Source organism: Saccostrea echinata, unplaced genomic scaffold (genome assembly GCF_033153115.1).
Source record: "Saccostrea echinata isolate AGI-Se365-2 ecotype Australia unplaced genomic scaffold, CSIRO_AGI_Sech_v1 ptg000013l, whole genome shotgun sequence".
Lineage (NCBI taxonomy): Eukaryota > Metazoa > Mollusca > Bivalvia > Ostreida > Ostreidae > Saccostrea > Saccostrea echinata.
The window spans coordinates 1,261,171-1,279,262 of record NW_026889762.1 but is presented as its reverse complement, the minus strand read 5'-3'; the positions used below and the strand labels follow the sequence as shown (position 1 = coordinate 1,279,262).

At 32.5% G+C, this 18,092-nt stretch overlaps 1 protein-coding gene and 1 pseudogene across 1 annotated transcript in view; one reads left to right on the top strand and one right to left on the bottom strand.

The window, feature by feature from the left end:
• Nucleotides 1-2,507: 2,507 nt before the first annotated feature.
• The window catches only part of LOC133186424 (uncharacterized), a 39,739-nt gene continuing 24,154 nt past the window's right edge, over nucleotides 2,508-18,092 (bottom strand). Inside the window, exons 2-4 of the mRNA XM_061321675.1 lie at nucleotides 6,840-7,004; nucleotides 3,080-3,189; nucleotides 2,508-2,963 (exon numbers count right to left, since the gene is read on the bottom strand). Coding sequence (XP_061177659.1) covers nucleotides 2,691-2,963; nucleotides 3,080-3,189; nucleotides 6,840-7,004 — 548 coding nt within the window. The 3' untranslated portion in view covers nucleotides 2,508-2,690. The remainder of the gene's footprint in view (nucleotides 2,964-3,079; nucleotides 3,190-6,839; nucleotides 7,005-18,092) is intronic.
• Nucleotides 3,934-6,482, top strand: LOC133186199 (uncharacterized; annotated as a pseudogene).

Below are 18,092 nucleotides of genomic sequence, written 5' to 3'. Positions count from 1 at the left end.
AGACAATATAAGTAGGTCTTTTACCTGTAGAATACATAAAAATGATACTACCAAATGAACTTCAAGGACCCAGGCAGCGCACCAAATCCCTCGACACCTAATTCATACACCCAGTAGAACCAAGGATACCCAACAATTATATTTCCGAAGAAAGTTTGGCCATTCCAAGAAATAGTTTGTGATAATGTCCCAACCAACTTATTTGATTATACAATAAAAGCGAAAACAATTTCCCTGTTTAGTTACAAATGACGACATAACTTGCAAGCGTAAGAAAAACGTATAAATTAATGGGCATAAATATAAATTTACGTGTTACGTATACAAGTTAAGAATGTGCGGCAGATTCCTTGTTATAATGATTATATAAATCTACAATTTGCTGTTATTCTATAGTCTCTACCATTTGGAATTTCATTGAGGATAATTCTTGCATTTAATTCAACTAGTCTCTCTGTGTTGGACTTACTTGAACGCAAGACAATTGAGCTGTAGCATTCAATCTCGCCAAGTCTGCGCTTCGTCTTAAGTACTCGAATTCTCTCATCAACACAAGCAAAACGAATTTTCACTAACCCCGGTTTATTGATTTTCCTACTCTTTAATCGAGCGGCAGCAACAACATGGACACTATCATCAAGATGAGCGACTATCTCTTGAGCAACAGCAAGTAGATTTTTGTTGGGTTCAAACTTAACATTTGTTGCTATAATCGTAACATTTGGGCCATCAAGAGGATTGTTGATAAAACCACGCACACTATTTTCATACTTCGGGTATTCCCTACGATCCCTTTTCTCAACCAGTCCTAGTCCTTCAACAAAGGAGTCAATGGTCTTTGAAAGTGCATCTATTTGTGATTTATGAATCGACAACTCATTGTTAATGTCACTCTTCATGGTCTTGAATTTCTCATCAACACTCGCTATAAACTCGTTTTTGAACTTGTCCAATTTACTTTCAACAATAGATTGAAAAGTTGATTGTCCTTTCTGTAATTTATCCACTGCATCGGCTGTTATAGTCATTTTCTCGTCAAATCTATCATTATCCCTATCAGAAGTATGAGACCTGCGGAGTGATCAAGAGTGTTCGGTGATCTGGTGGCCGCCATTTTTACATGCTAGGGCGTCGGCTTTGGAGTTTTGCCGTCATAAGATAACCTACGCTTCACCACATCAATCCCAGGTTTCCTCACTGTATTGATCGGACTCTTCGTAGGAGTTTACTTTGACATTACAGCAAACCAGTTTAGCTAAATCTCCATTAAGTTAGTTCAACTCAGTTTTCACGCATCGTAGCAGTTATGAGACTACATATTTAAAAAAAAAAACAATTAAAAAAAATCAAAATAAAATAATATTATTTATTACATTTTCAACAGTGAAATACTGTGATTTATTCATTGAATAAAAGTGATAATCTCTCACAGTGTGAAAGGATACCAATTTGAAAGTGATATTCTCTCACAGAGTGAAAGGATATTAAAGCAAGTAGAAATGATTTCTGGCCTGTCATAAGATAGAAATAGTAACTAAACCATCTTAATAAAGACTAAAATTGTAAAGGTTCTCCCAAATGTATTGCTAAAATCAATTTTACAATGTTTTCAATCTCACAATTGCTAAGCTATGACGACTCAGCCGCTCAACTATGACGTCACAGCCCACAACACTGTGTTAAGAAAAGACAGAGGCAAAGAGAAATCAAAGAAAATGTAATAAACAGAAAATTCAATGTTTTGTAGTTGGATATGAAATTTAAATATTTAGACAAGATTTTTTTTATATTTTCACTCGTGATTTGCACTCAAAAAATTCTGTCCCACTCGTGAAATAAATTCCATATCCAACAAAACATTGAATACCCTCTATATATTAATTTATTGATAAATATTGAGAAATTATACTACTTACATGATATATTCTTTTCGGCGCATATTTTGGCACAGTACCCAAAAATTGGAATTTCAATAATTGAAAGACATTTCCAAGACTTTTTTTATAATGTCTTATGACGCTGCACACTTCTAATAGAGCAAATTTTGAACAATTGAACAATGAACTTAAATATATGTTCAGTAATTTGATTTGTTTTTTCAATGATATAATTTTTATTACTTGATATAAAGTTCAAAAACTCTTGCTAATTGCTATGTAGGTTGATTATTTTGTCTAAGAACATCTGATGGTACTTTGATTTAGATTAAGAATATCTAGAGCAATTATCATTGAAATGGCTGTCGTAAAGTAACTGTGAATGACTTGAAATTAATAAAAGCGAGAAAAGTATTTTTGTGGCCCTCGAATATTTTAGCTTATATGAACAATTGCTTTAGGTGAAATATTTTGTATAAATTTCATAAGGCGGTAATTTTGCTAAGTTTCTGAGTCCAAAACATGCATTGTTACTTTTCTATATTTCTTAATTCCGATCTTCTGTAAAAATTGCTTAGAGAAAAAATCAATGTTTTACATTCGTAGTAAAAATGGGCATTTCGAATCTCAATTACAAATAAAAGTTTTTTTGAATTGAAGTTGTCTCGAAACTTTTTTCTCCCTGACTATCCCAAAACAGTTAATGTTAAAATATGTACATTAAATGTTTAAATTCAACAGTAACGGTTGTAAAAGCTCTAATAAATTCTTATGTCTTATTTTATGCAGAAAACATCCGACTGGAAGGAGCATTCATCTGATGTGAAACACTCTCGCAATCTGCAGCTTTCTAATCATTATGCTACCACTCCTGCTAATTTCCAGATGGTGGTGTTCTTGCACGTGACCCAAAATAAGTCCCCCATCTCCGGAGGTAGCCATGGCGCGGTTATCCTGACTGCTTCCAGATTCACCATATTGGACAACTTCATTGCCAACATAGCTTTTATTTACTTTCCCGTCCTTGTTATCTGTGCCTTTTTCTGTCTTGGCATATTTGTATGTTGCACAGCAGAAGACTAAGCTCTTTAAGTATAAAAAAAAACATTTTCAATTTGAGTTTCTTAAAAAATTAAACGACCTTACACACTCATAAAAAACGTAGGCTATGTAAAACAACATGCAATATTGTTTAGACATACCTTAAGCATCACGTAGCATGATGTTGCAAGGGAAAGATAAAAACTCCAGCCCTTCTCGTGGTCTTTGTAATCTTTGATAACTAGCATGCATCCAGCAAAGCCAATGATTCCTGTTTAAAAGAATGCCATTGAGGAATTCATTAATAACAAATTAGTTGACCCATAAGAATCTAATGCATCCTTCGCAAAACAAAAGATTTATTAAGGAATAAGGTTACGAAAACGAACGATGATCAATCTTAAAAATCTATAAGCAATATATATATTAAAGAGGGCATAAAACACGGACCGCTTGAAATTCCAGAGGTCGGATCAGGTGCCTAAGCATCCCCTGTTGACCGGTCACACCCGCCGTGGGCCAGATGTATTGATCAGATAGACGAAATATTTCGTAGTCAAATTCAGTATAAAAACAAAGGGCTAACAATTGTTATAAAACACATCAGGCTCAATGACAGATACATTTGCTTTAAAGGTCTTTATAACGAGCATAGAATTAAGGGAATACTGACTTTAAAGAGGGTTGTTGAAATTCCTGTAATATCAACTTATATGTCAGTATCCTGTAAGCAGTTTTACTAAAGGTCGGAAATTTTTTCGTAGAAGTAAATGTAAACGTACACATGTAGATTTTACGATCAAATTTACGTGTACGTAGATAGCGTTTTACGAAGGTCGTAACTTTACACGTAAACGTAGGAACTGGTGTAACTGTCCACGTATACTGTAGCTTACGACTTGAAATCTTCTAAAAGAGGTTGAAAAGTGTATGTAGTAACGGATGCTGCTCATACCCGATGCTACTTCCATGTTCGTCTGCAATATGAAGAAAGCCGATTTGAACTGAAACAGAAATGGAGATGCTTGCCGAGGCTTATGCAAAATCGGTGAAAATTATCCGTGGTAAGCTTTCACCAGTCCGAATTCGAAGTAAAAAGAATGGGACGTGATAACAAGTTCGTTGCAAGTTATTATAGTCCTTCATTTGCACGAAATTGCTAAAACTTATATACAATACTGATAATTAGAATAGAATATTAATATAATGTTTACATGCTATAATATTTATATGTGCTTTCAACATATCAAAAGGTATCATAAAAAGTAAGTAGTTTTTGTTATACTTTCATGTTACATACTAAAATCTGATTGGTTTAGACGCATTTAACAATCAGTAATGTTACCCTCAGCGTTTGCAACGCACTTGACATTGATAACACAACGAAAATGTCACATGTGTGCAAATTATGCGCTTACGGTTTATCGTAGAATTCTTAAAACTTCAGTTGTGCGTTTGGAAGAAACCGAATAAACTTTATGTCAATAAAAGCTTGGGTCCGGTGTAGCTTACTTGAAATCAACAAACGAAAGATGAAACATGCTTGCGAGTACAGAAATAACGAAACTAAGATAATAAAGGACTCTTTAAGTATCATACAAACAATAAAACGGTCGGTTAATCTTTTTCAAAGCTTTCTTATTGAGAAAAATAGAAGCGAGTTTAAAAGCTTCCTAAAGAACGATCGACGAATTTTTTGCTGACATCCTAAATCAATTAGATATTCAGTATAATAAAATAAGTGGTACCTGTTTTGGATGGTAACAGTTGAAATTGAAACCCTAAGAAAATCATTGTCACCATTCGCTGACCCGTCGGCTGACAGTGATTTTCATTTGGGTGTCAATTTCAACTGACACACGTACCCTCCAAAACAGGCACCATTTATATAAATTAGAAATAAAGTACATGTACGATAACATATCATGACAGCTATCTATAAAATACATAAATAAGTCCTTTAAAAAGTAAATGGCTAGGTTTCTGGTGTATCTATTTTTCAAATAGCAAAAAAAAAAAAACCGCCCCAACCCTCAACTTCCCACATTTAACAACAAAACATATGAATATAGTATGGATTTTTTTTTACAATTTATGTAATCATACCTGATATAAATAATCACTAGTAAAATAGAAAATGATTGGCAGAGACAGTAACGTGACCGTCGTGTTTGCCCTGCAACAAAACTTCGTGTTTCACGTCGTGTTTCAAGATTGTGACGTCACAATGCGGCGACTGATCATGAGATGGTTACTACTGAGTTAGATTGTTTATATCGTTTATTGATTGAGTCGATTCAAACGTGCAAAATATAAATATTTAGAAAAGAGTTTTCCTGGGTGTAGTTTTAATGTTACTGGTGTGCATTACACTGACTTGTTTTTTTATGAAGCGCGGCTAGTAGTTTAACACACCAGTAGCCCTTTTTACAAAAAATCTTACGATATATTTTTAACTTAAGTGAAAACTTATGATAAAAATCATTTTCACAAAAAATTTTAAGAAAGTCGTAAGTGAAAAATTTGTCGTAACTTTACGGGAGCCCCAACCCTATTTTAAAACCGATTTTATTGTAAAAATATAACCGCAGAAACCAAAATACACGTAAATTTGAATTTTGTAAAGCAACTTACAATAATATTTTATATGTTTTGTCGAAAAATTAAATGAAATGCACTACAAAAATATTTACGATGAAAGTTTCACTTAAGATTTTCGTATGACCTACTTTTACGTCAGACTTGTGATTGTGACATCATATTTAAACTTCTTGCTTCACAAACGATTGCATTCGATATTTGTTGTCAGTGATGTTTGTTAAGCTGATCATTGTTAGAAACTAAGTTTTATTTTTATTTTCACCCACTTATTTAAGGATTATAAAGCATATTGAAGTCGTTACTAGGGATGAAGTCTGTCGCACGTAAAATGTTATGTTCAATCTGCTACGAATGCGTTCGTGAAACGCACTAAAGATTTGTTGTAAGAGATTCTTAAGTTTAAATCTTACGCAAAAACTTAAGGTTTTTTTGTGAAAAGGGCTACCGTTTCATTTTGTACTTATCAAATGTTTACTCTATTCATTGATTTTCTTTATTTTTCCTGCATTGGTGAAATTTTGTTTCCTAAGTGGGGAAGTTGTTTTAAAAATGTTTTCAGTTTTTCTTTATTGAAATTCATGATTTTTTTTTCACCAAACACATAGAGTTATCTGTCCTTCTTGTCATAAATAATTCAAATTTATTTAAAAAATGGTATAGATTTCCAGAAAAAAAGTCATTGGACTATTATACTGGTAACTTGAAAATTGACAATAATTTCATAAAAGTAGCTGCATTGAGTGTCATTAAAAAAAATTTCATAAAAACTTATAAACTTAATAATAAAACTTATTCATTCAACTTAATTGTTCAAAGCGTAAATGCAGTTTCTCCTTGCATCCGGACAGTATGTGAAACCAAAAAAAAGTTCAAGATGTCCAATCAAACATAAGATAGAAAGAGGCCTTCAGAAGGAGAGAGGCAGCCATGACTGGTGGTGGTTCTCTTATAGAAAGGAATTAAAAACCTTGGGAAATAATTGTAAATTTTCTTTATAAGACATTTAAGGCCAGTTCAGAGTTACTCATTCAAGGGTTGAGAAAATTTCAAAATGGTACTTTTTTTATTACTTGCTTTTATATTGTAATTATCTATGGCTGCAAAAGTAAATACATTTTATACATATCCTATCAGAAAATTTTAAATGTTTTTTAAAGACATTTTTTCAATCATTTTCGCAGTAAGCTACTGAGACAAAAACAATGTCTTTAATCAATCTATGAATTATTGAAAATTTAATTACGTTATATTTTGTACATGTTGATCGATAATTTCACCATTTTACATTTTATAAATTTTATGCAATGAAGATATTCGTACCTGCAGCAGGATATAAACATAACACACACACTCCACATTTTGTACAACAACCCACATCACCAACACCGTCTTTATTGCAACAAATAGAATACATGATGACCCCTGTTGTCAGAGCAATAATAACGAGAGCAGTAGCCTGAAGGCCAAAAACTGTGGTACCAAGTCCTGCTGAAGTAAGACACAAATAAAGATAGAGAAGTGAAGGTTACAACCATGAATATATAACAGATAAGTGAAACATATAGTAAAAAATGACTGGAAAAGATGTTCATTTTCTCCAACAAAATGTTCCTTTGATATATGTAAATTTCTTATGCATTATTTATCAATTACTCTGATAGTAAGAACACGAAATGTTGAGTACCTAATATTTTGTTTCTTAACCAATAAAACACATATTAATAGGTAGTCCGATATTAATGCATCGTAAAATTGTAGAGAATCATAGATGGCAGAAGGAGATAAATATTGCAAAGAAAATGCGGAAATAAAAAAAAAGGCCCAAGGGCATTTACGGTCACTTGTGTATCATACAATTTAGAGGATCCATGAAAGTATAAAATAAAATGATAAATGAAGCTTTGTTGCTCAAGAACAGGAAAAATAGGATGAACAGGATAACTAAATACTTAGTCTAGTACTTAGTAACAGCTTATAAAGTAAGTTCTTCTAGCATCCATTAATCTTTATCATCATGCAGACTATTAATAAATTTTAAGTGCTTCAGTATGCAGTGTTCACTACTATTTTTACATATTGTAATATAATATATAATGTTATATATAGTATAAATATTGTATCATATCATATTATAACCTTTTACATTGACCTGTCTTGGTCTTTGAAGATAATTTCATATGGTTCGTTATTTTTGTCTCATTTTTAAAAATCTTTTATTTACAAATCTACTTGATCTTTAAAACTATGAGAGTACTTCTTGCATTATACAATAAAAATTCTTACATAATTCCCTTATTCAATTTTTATTCAAATTTAAATACATTATTTAATACAATTATTAATTATCAAAGGTGAATAACACCTCTATGTAGAATATGAATGAATAGAGCCCTGGCCAGCATCAAAACATTTGACCAAATAGTCACGAATTTTAAAAATCTGGTAAAATACTTTTGCTTATGAAAACTTTTTCTGTTCTCTGTTTCTTACATGCGACGCGAATTTTTCAATATGTCTTATTTTGAATGAGCATGTACAAAGTATAAGCTTTAGATTTAAATAAAACGTGTTATTATCCGTGTATGATTCAGGGAGGCGAACAAGTGAGTGTACAATTTGTATTTTCGTCAATAAATTGTAAGTGTAGATAGTATGGCATAAAGTGATACTGGGATATTAACATACATTATCTAGTATATTCAGTGATAAATATATTCGAGGGGATTCGGTTCCTAAGGATCCAATTTTTTGCTACTTGGTGAAATGTCAATAAATGATATATAAACCACAAAGAGATAACGTCTGCTTTTAGATAAAGCGTAAATGACAAAATTTATATAAATCTTTTTTAAATAATAGAAGGCTACATCAATCCACTCCCAACAAAACATGCTAACTTTGTTAAGTATTAAGCTCCCAATCAGCAAAAATCTTAATTCATTCATGCATTCCATTTGTCGTCAAATTTCTGGATAATTTCATCAAGGGCTGCTAAAACTAATCGGCAATTATGAAAAATTAAAAAACACCTAAAACTTTAAAATATTAACCCTGTGCATAGAAGCTTTTATTAATTGGACGTAAAAGGAAAAGTGTGCCCCCCATTGTATGTCTAACCAGATGTCAAATTAGTCTATTTTCCAGTAAGTTGTTATAAATAAGGCTGTAAAGAAGAAGATCATTAACTTAGCTTTGACTGCAGGTCTTAAACAAGACACATATATTTATGAATCTGCCAAAGGACATGCTTGCGATTATAACATCCTTTCTATACATGTATATGTAAGCACAATAGATATATGAGTACAATGTCTCAACTCACAAATCCACAAGATCAAGGCTAAAGTTATAAGAAAATGGAAGGAGAGTGAAAATGCATCTTTGATTTCTATCTTTTTTTAATACTATAAATCAAGTTTTATTCGCATGTAGCTTCGATCCTTTTATTTTGAATGCCTCTCGCTGCAAATCTTTTAGAGGCCTTCTACCTTTGAAACCGGAAGGAAATATAGTTTTAACCTCATTCGTCCTTCTGTCTGTCCTTCAGTTAGCCCCATTTATTTTTCTGCATTTGTTCCTATAGTTTATAAATATTGTGATGGTTTTTGGCATGTGAGTTAACCTTGATGAGTTACCATCCACATTTCATTAATTCTTAGAAGGATACAGATTATGCTTGCAGGTAGGCAACTAGTAAATTACTTTTCAATACTCGCAAAATGATTATTTTATAAAGTAAGTTTTTGTCATGAAAAATAAGTATTTGCCAGTGGAATTTAAACTTCACAAATCGCAGATAAAAGTTGTCGCGAACAATATTTGGTTTACGGTATATTTCAGATTTACCTTCCATGGTGTCATTACAATTCGTGGATAAAGCGATTCCCCTGAAGCAATCTGATGTTGAATTATGTTTGATCCAATATGGCGAGAAAAACCCTGTCGCCTGTAACAAGATACTTGGTAGCAACAGGCAAGTAAGACAACAAAATAACACCACAGATTCAGAACTCATGATGTTGTTTGCAGGGGTTGATCGTAAAGTTGAGTCTGATTTTCCTACATTTGGTTTTTCTACTTTTAGTTCGAAGTGGAAAGAAATTGATGTATGCCGCTTATATGTGTGTCACCCTGTGTTATCATAAATATTGTAAACATGATTGCCCTTGCACCATGTACCTCTTAAAACTAGGCTATTTAGATTTTATAAACGGATATCTTATTTTTATCTTTTATTGATATGGCAGAAATTTAAATTTGTAGTTTATTTCTTTTTTATTTCTTTTTCTTTATTTATTTTTGCAATTAGCAGTCGTCTTTGTTAAATTGATTTTTTAAAGTAATACTTTATATGCAATTACTATGAACTATTACTTCATTTTAAATATTGGCAATGATTGAAAATATCAAATGATAGAAGAAAAAGCTCAAAATATTTTTTTAAACATTTTTCACTTTCATTGAAATAACTTTTTTTTTCTTCATTTATCTTTAATAAACTTCTTCAGATTGTTTGTTTGATTGTATGTTGTTTAACGCCCCATTCGAGAATTTTTCACTCATATAGAGACGTCACCATATACTGGTGAAGGGCTTCAGATTTAGACATTTACTCGACACTCAGGTCATTGAGCAGTGAGGGATCTTTATCGTACCGACGCCTGCCGTGACACGGGGCCTCAGTTTTTAGCTCACCTGAGTCGAAGGCTCAAGTGAGCTTTTCTGATCGAAATTTGTCCGTTGTCTGTCGTTGACGTTGTCGTCGGTGTCATCGTCGGCGTTGTAAACTTTTCACAATTTCATCTTCTTCTCCAGAACCACTGGGCCAATTTCAACCATAATTGCCACAAAGCATCCATGGTGAAGGGATTCAAGTTTGTTCAAATGAAGGGCCATCCCTCTTTCAAGGGGAGATAATAGAGAATTGGTGAAAAATAAATAGCATCTTTTAAAAATCTTCTTCTCAAGAACCACAGGGCCAGGAAAGATGAAACTCGTGTGGAAGCATCCTCAGGTGGTGTAAATTCAAGTTTGTTCAAACCATGACCCCCGGGGGTAGGGCGGGGCCACAATGGAGGATCAAAGTTTTACATAGAAATATATAGGAAAAACCTTTAAAAATCTTCTTCTCAAGAACAGCAAAGCCATTATGAGTCATATTTATATGGAAGCATCCTCAGGTAGTGTAGATTCAAGTTTGTTCAAATCATGACGCCCGGGGGTAGGGCGGGGCCACAATGGAGGATCAAAGATTTACATAGAAATATAAAGGAAAAATCTTAAAAAATCTTCTTCTCAGGAACGGCAAAGCCCTGATTGGTCATATTTATGTGGAAGCATCCTCAGGTAGTGTAGATTCTGTTTTTTTTCAAATCATGACCCCCGGGGGGTAGGGTGGGGTCACAATGGAGGATCAAAGTCTTAAATAGAAATATATGGGAAAATATCTTCTGAAGAAGAACTGCAAAGCCATGTCAAGTCATTTTGATATGGAAGCATCCTCAGGTAGTGTAAATTCAATTTTGTTCAAATGATGACCCCCAGGGGTAGGGTGGGGCCCAATGGGGGATCGACAATTTTACATAGGAACATATAGGAAAATATCTTCTTCTCAAGAACTGAAAATCATGTTTAGTCATTTTGATATGGAAGCATCCTCAGGTAGTGTAAATTCAATTTTGTTCAAATGATGACCACTGGGGCAGTGGCGGATCCAGGAATTTCGTAATGGGGGGGGGGGGGGAGAGGCAGTGGGTCTGGGGGCTGCATTGAAGCCCCCAGTGGGTCTAGAGCAAGGCCTTGGTGGGGGTCTGGGAAGCTGACAAATTCTTACAAAGAAGAGATGTTTTTCCTTGATTTTAGGATTATGGACGTAGGTTTTTAAAAGTTTAGTAATTCTCATACATTGAATCGAATCTTGGCTTGAGTAATTCGTACACAAGAAAGATTGTGTGCATTCATTCAACTCTTTAATGCTCTTAGTTATTTACACATATATCATTCAAATTTTTTTTTCCCCCTTTCGCTGTTAAAATATTACACTTATTGCATGCCTTCTGTTGTAGTTGAATGCCAGTCTCATGAAAGCATTGATATCCTTTCTACGACAGTAACATAATAAACCGGATATAAAAATTTGGATTCATATAACCAAGAGTGATTTCCTGGATTACAATCTCAGCGTAATAAAACGGATATAAAATTCCAGGTTCATATAAAAAAGGGATTTTTTTTTTTACAAAAGGACGACCAGAAATTTTGCACAAAATCTTATTATACAATCGTCTTCAGAAAAAAAGACATAAATTATTAAACTAATAACAGTCATGGCAAAGATTATAGCTTCTCAAAACTACATCTCAAACTTGAATATCAAGGTCATGAGGTCAAATATCATAATACGATCTGAAAAGATTGCGAGAGTTGCAATAATTAAGTAACCAGATGATACATATTCTCTCTCTCTCTCTCTCTCTCTCTCTCTCTCTCTCTCTCTCTCTCTCTCTCTCTCTCTCTATATATATATATATATATATATATATATATATATATATATATATATATATATATATATATATATATATATATATATATATATATATATGTTAGGGATGTCAACGAGTACCCGATTAACCGGGTACTCGATCGAAGGTCCGAGTATCGAATACTAAAATCGCTACTCGGTTACTCGGATGTATACTTTTATTCATATTTCAAAGTACAAAGTATATATTTTCATTAAAAAAAACATTTTAAAAAAATGCAACTTCAAAATGAATTGTCTACGTTAATCTTGTAATTAGCGTCACCCACGCCTGTTAGTACCCGTTATTGACTGTGGCGTACTTGTTTATACTGTAACAATAATTACCGCATGGCCAATCATCTGGTATACTCAGCTGTTATCACCTATTGCGGCCCCTTATTTTTTGGAAGGCTTTAATTATTAGTATTTAATAACGAATATCGTTTAATTAGGGTTTATTATCCTAAAATTATTTAGTTCGCATACGGTAGCCAAATCGGACATACATAGAAATGCCGCTACCCACTTCAAAAGTGAAAAAAAGATACATTTGAAAAGAACTAGATTCAAAAAATGTATAAACTAGCTTGTGCAGAGTAAACGTAGCGTTTAGGGGGAAAACAACCAACATACATGAGTTAATTAAATAATATACGTCTTGCGATCCCGACACCGTCTTTTTCTTTAAAGACATTTTCTTGCCCTTGTCTAATCATTGCAAAGCTGCGTTACAGATTATCTTCCTCTTGCGTTGTTAAAATCGCTTTCCTAAACAAAAGTTGTAAACCATTTGTAATTATTGGTGTATTAATTGTTGTCTTTAGTGTTTATTTGATAAATAAATTTAGCGGTAAAAGTCATTTTCGTTTTGCTCGACGTTTGTGTAGAGACATAGAAAGGTAAAGAAAAAAATCATCGATGGGTTGAATAGGGCTATAACTGGTTTGAATAAAATTAACATATTTGTATTTTACATTTTTACGGAGTACCTGGGTACTCGATCGGAAAATCGTCCGAGTAACCGATTATCAAATATTGACCAATTTGACATCCCTAATATATATAAATACAATTATATATATATATATATATATATATATATATATATATATATATATATATATATATATATATATATATATATATATATAAAATTAAAATGAATAAATATAGCAGGCAAACTCGAATATTGTTACATACTGGGGATAATCTTTGCAGTTGACATTTTGTACCATATATCTGCACACTTTAGAAAAAAATAGAGGCATGCATTTCCAAGCCATTTTCTATTTAACTTTAGAAATTCAAAGTCCTTCATATTTTTTTCTGACTTTAAAGTTTTTATTTTTTTTATTTTTTATTTTTTTTTTTTTATTTTTTTTTTTTTTTTTGAATCTGTGGACTCAGATTTGAAGTTTATTATCTTGAATTTCATGACTTACATATTGCAACAACGTTTTAGGACGATATAATTTAGAAACTTCTATTCAGATACAGATTGATTGATCGATTGTATGTTGTTTTATGTCATCTTCGAGAATATTTCACTCATATAGAAACGTCACCATATACGGTGAAGGAATTCAAATTTAGGCCTTTACTCGACCCTCACTGAGAAATAAGGGCTTTATTATGCCAAAGTCTGTCGTGACAGTTGGACTCGGATTTGAAGGACTCAGCCGAAGAACCCTTAACTCTCACCCTAAAGTGTCGAGCTATCGGCAAAGGAACAGTTGCTACCTATTCTTTTTCTTTTACTTTGGTCAGTCGCCGTCGTGTTTTGAACATACGACCTTCCGATCACGGAGCAAGCGCTTTTGCGACTGAGATACCCTTCTGGTGAAAACGATATAGAAGAAAACATTTTAAAAGGACAATTTATTATTAATTTGTATTATACTAATTGTTAGGCAATTATTTACACACTGAATTGTCGACGGATTTTCCCATTATTTCCCGATCATGACAAGGAGCACACGGCGGGTGTGACCGGTCGGTAGGGGATGCTCACTCCTCCATGGCACCTGATCCCACCTCTGATGTTTTGGAGGTCCGTGTTTGCTCTGCTCCTATTTTATAATGTTTAATGGACTTTTGAGCTTGAATACTGTTCGTTATCTCCATATATTTCATTTTACTCCACTAAATTATCTTTACTGTTGTAATTATACTTTCTAGCTCACAATCAATTAATTCTACTTCAGTAAAAATATTATTACGAAGTAAAAATATGACTTTGGTTATATCTATTCACAATTCAATATTTTTACTGAGGTTCAAAATCAATCACAGAAAATGTTAGACTGGCTACACGGTTAAAAGGAAAGTGACTCACCATTAAGCATGTACCTCAAGTCATTTGACACTACATATATTTTAGTTTTGTTTTTTGTTGTTTTTTTTTTTTGCATGTATGATACGAGGTTTATATTTTTTTTTTTTTTATTTTAAACAGTTAATTAATTAGCGACAAATCCGGCATCATCAACAGACTATTTGCGCATCTATTGTACTGATAATTTAGTTAGTGAGGAGATGGCCATATCACCCTGATTCTTATTGCGTTTATATGACACATAAGTAATATTCAAAGAAGAATTGCTTCGCAATTTTATTAGTTTTAAAGGGTGTGCCAGTATTTCAATAATATCCATTTTATTTTCTCGGAGTTTTTGCCTCAAGGTTATCTTTGTCCGCAAAACGTACACAGTCATTGATCGAGTGTTTTGTTCGTCACAAAAATTCTTTTATTTATTCTTTTTTTTGTTTTTTGTTTCTCGCTTCATTTGTAACATACCTTGTTACTGATTGATTTTTTTCTTCAGTAAAATATTTAATTTTCAGTAAAAATGGTCATTGTTATATTTTTCAATGTATTCAAAATATTTATTAATTAGATGGACAATGTTACATTTTTATTGCAGTCAAAATCAATTGGTAATTAGATGGCCACAAAGTATTGTAATTCAGTAAGGAAGTAAATCTTATTAAATGGAGAAAAATATTTCATCATGAGTATCAATGTTCAGTGTATTACTTTTACGGAAATATAAATTATTTTAAAGAAGTAATAATAAATAATTCTGCGTAGCATAGCCAACCATTTTCATTTCTTTAATTACATAGAGATCTGTTCTTACTTTGCTCAAGGATTTCCCTTTCCTCCTTTCAGATACGAACGATCAAAATAAAAAAAAAATGCTTGTTTTAATTCAGTTACCTTGAAAAAATCAACGAACATAAAACCCTCTAGGCGTGAGCAGAAATTATAATTGCGTCTAGGTTTTCAAAAAAAAATTAAGAATCTTTAGAAAAGTTTTGGAAATATTTATAAAAAATAGTCTTATCTTTTCAAAACATCCGTATTGATATTTTGATTGAAAAGAAACTTCCCCTTCATTTGAATTTTCTATAGCAAAGAAAAGGAAATATTCACGAATGTCAGAGAAAAAAAAGTTAGAACAGTGAAAAGAGATTTCCTTTGGAGTATAACAAATTATTTCTATTGTATTTTAGATTAGAAAGAAACATGTAATTGATCTGAGTTTCCTTTCCAGATTTTTAAAGAAAAGGAAATATGAAATTGCATAAAACTCGATACATATTTAGAACAGTGAAAAACATAATCTTTCGAAGATATAACAAATGCTCGAACATAACAACACTCCAAAAATTGACCCACTGTTCGAGTCCTTTAAATATACCCATCATCATTAAAGCTGAACATGACTTGTAAATAGGCATACGCCATTTTCGATATTACTATCTCAGACATCAGCACCAGGGTATACTCTTCGCATTCGTTACACCTGACTGCTTTATTGTCACGGGTATCGGCGTGGAATGGCTACCCGTGTTCGTGCTGGTTATCTTGCATTAATTTTGTTTACCTTTTATTGCAGTTACGTATATTTGTGTTTGTATACTGCACTGACCTGTGCAACTGTTGTAAATCTCTTTGGTACATGTATCTTACTTTCCTGCGTTGGAAGAAGCACACAGTTTTTTTGTCGCTACCAAGTGCTATATAGCATACGTCCGTCTACACCGGTGACAATTGATTACACTGATTGACTGAACAGTGACCAAGTGAGCGGCTCTATATATAGGGGCCCTCAGATATAGCGCGAATCCAATTGAATATGGCGGACAGATTCTTTTTACGAAGCGTGTTCAGCTTTAAGGAAATCATCCATATTTCCCAATCCTAAAGGTGAAGTATTAAATAAAATTTTGTCGTTCAACAAATTGTTCATTGCAATTTATTAACTCATTAAGGAAATTATCAATATTCTCCAATCCTAAAAATTCGGTATTAAATAAAATTTTGTCATTCAACAAATTGTTCATTGCAATGTATTTACTCCTATGATTTTGTGAAATTGCTTCATTGATATTTTTGTTCTCTTAAATTCACGTAACTTTAGTACCATCTTCAAAATATTAATTCTAATATTCGTAACTTTATGGATTAAAATCCATCTATTGTATTTTTAGAGGAAATTGTATAATAAAAATTAGTTCAAAGTTATAATCAACGCAGTCAATAATAACAGAGAGAGAGAGAGAGAGAGAGAGAGAGAGAGATTAAATATCAGAATATATGAAATGTGACATGAAAGGAAACATATGCCATTATAATCTTAAATGAATAGATAGATACGGCCAAGCACCTTTGAGCAAAACGTTTCTTTCTTTATTGACATCTATGTTTGAAGAACTCATTCCTAAAATCCACAGCGGTTATCACTATGTTTTCTTTCCTACTACAGTACTTGGCAATATATTTGATTTTTTTCTTGTTACTAGACTGAGGTAAAACTGTTGATATATTGTGGTTACATTAGTTTCAAAATGATTTTAATTTCAGACTTATTACGTCGGTTAATAATTAATCAAATTTGTTAAAACGCAAAATTAATAATGACGTAAAATTTAAATAACAGCGAGTATTAAATGTTGCTTTATTTCATTTGCTTCGAGATCAACGAGAAATTTAAAGAAATAACATACATTTTTATTAGTACATTTTGTGTTATAATATTTTGCTTCGAGATCAACGCAGGATCACAAAAAGTCACAAAAAGGAAAAAGACATTTAAAAAAAATTATTATGCTTTAATTATATCTGTGTCGAGGTTAACGCAAAATGTGTTAGCACACTCTCACACTCTTTGAAATTAATCTTAAAATTCAGGTATTATTCGAGACTATTTTCAATTTTTCAATCACATTTCCTGATGTTTTAAAATCTGCCAATACTACATGGTATTTAAAAACATATATACATGTTTTTCTTGTTTTTTTTTTCCATATTTTTGGTTTTTCACATTCTGTGTCAAAATTTACACAAATTTTGTTAAATGTATTCTGCTCCCCCTCCCCCCTTTTTTTTTATTGATTACTAGGCTCATGTTAAAAATGTTGATTATAGTCAAATACACAGTTTTCTGTACAATTTATTAACACTGCGCATTTACACACCACCTTCTCCAATATGTGGACTTTGAGAATGATTTTTTTAACAAAAAATGAATGCAGAAAGTATGTACGCTTTCAAACTGATTGAAATTTTACATAGATTTGAAACTGGTTACATGATATTTAAAATGGGCCACTTCAAGCAAAAAATGAATCTAGCTTTTAATTGCACTTTCTTAAGGTAAATATTATTTTTTAAGTTCTGCTAAGGATTCCTAGATTTTCAATGCAGATGACATTCAGCTGATGTGGAAAACTCTAGCGACCTGCAGCTTCCTGACCAAAATTGTCATGGTGCTTGTGACTTCTAATTGGTGATGACCTTGCATGTGACCCAGAATACCCCTCCCCCACCAGAAGGGGACATTGTTTGGTTGTCTTGACCTGATGCTCCACATTGGTCATCTTCGTGGCCAATATAACCTGGATTTCTTTGCCCATCCTCAGGATCTGTGTCCTTTTTTGACCTTCCAAGCTTGTACAATGTACAGCAGCATACCAGGATCTTATTAAAATAATGGAAATACTTCAATTTTTGTTTTCGAAAAAATTATCTTACAGTGCAA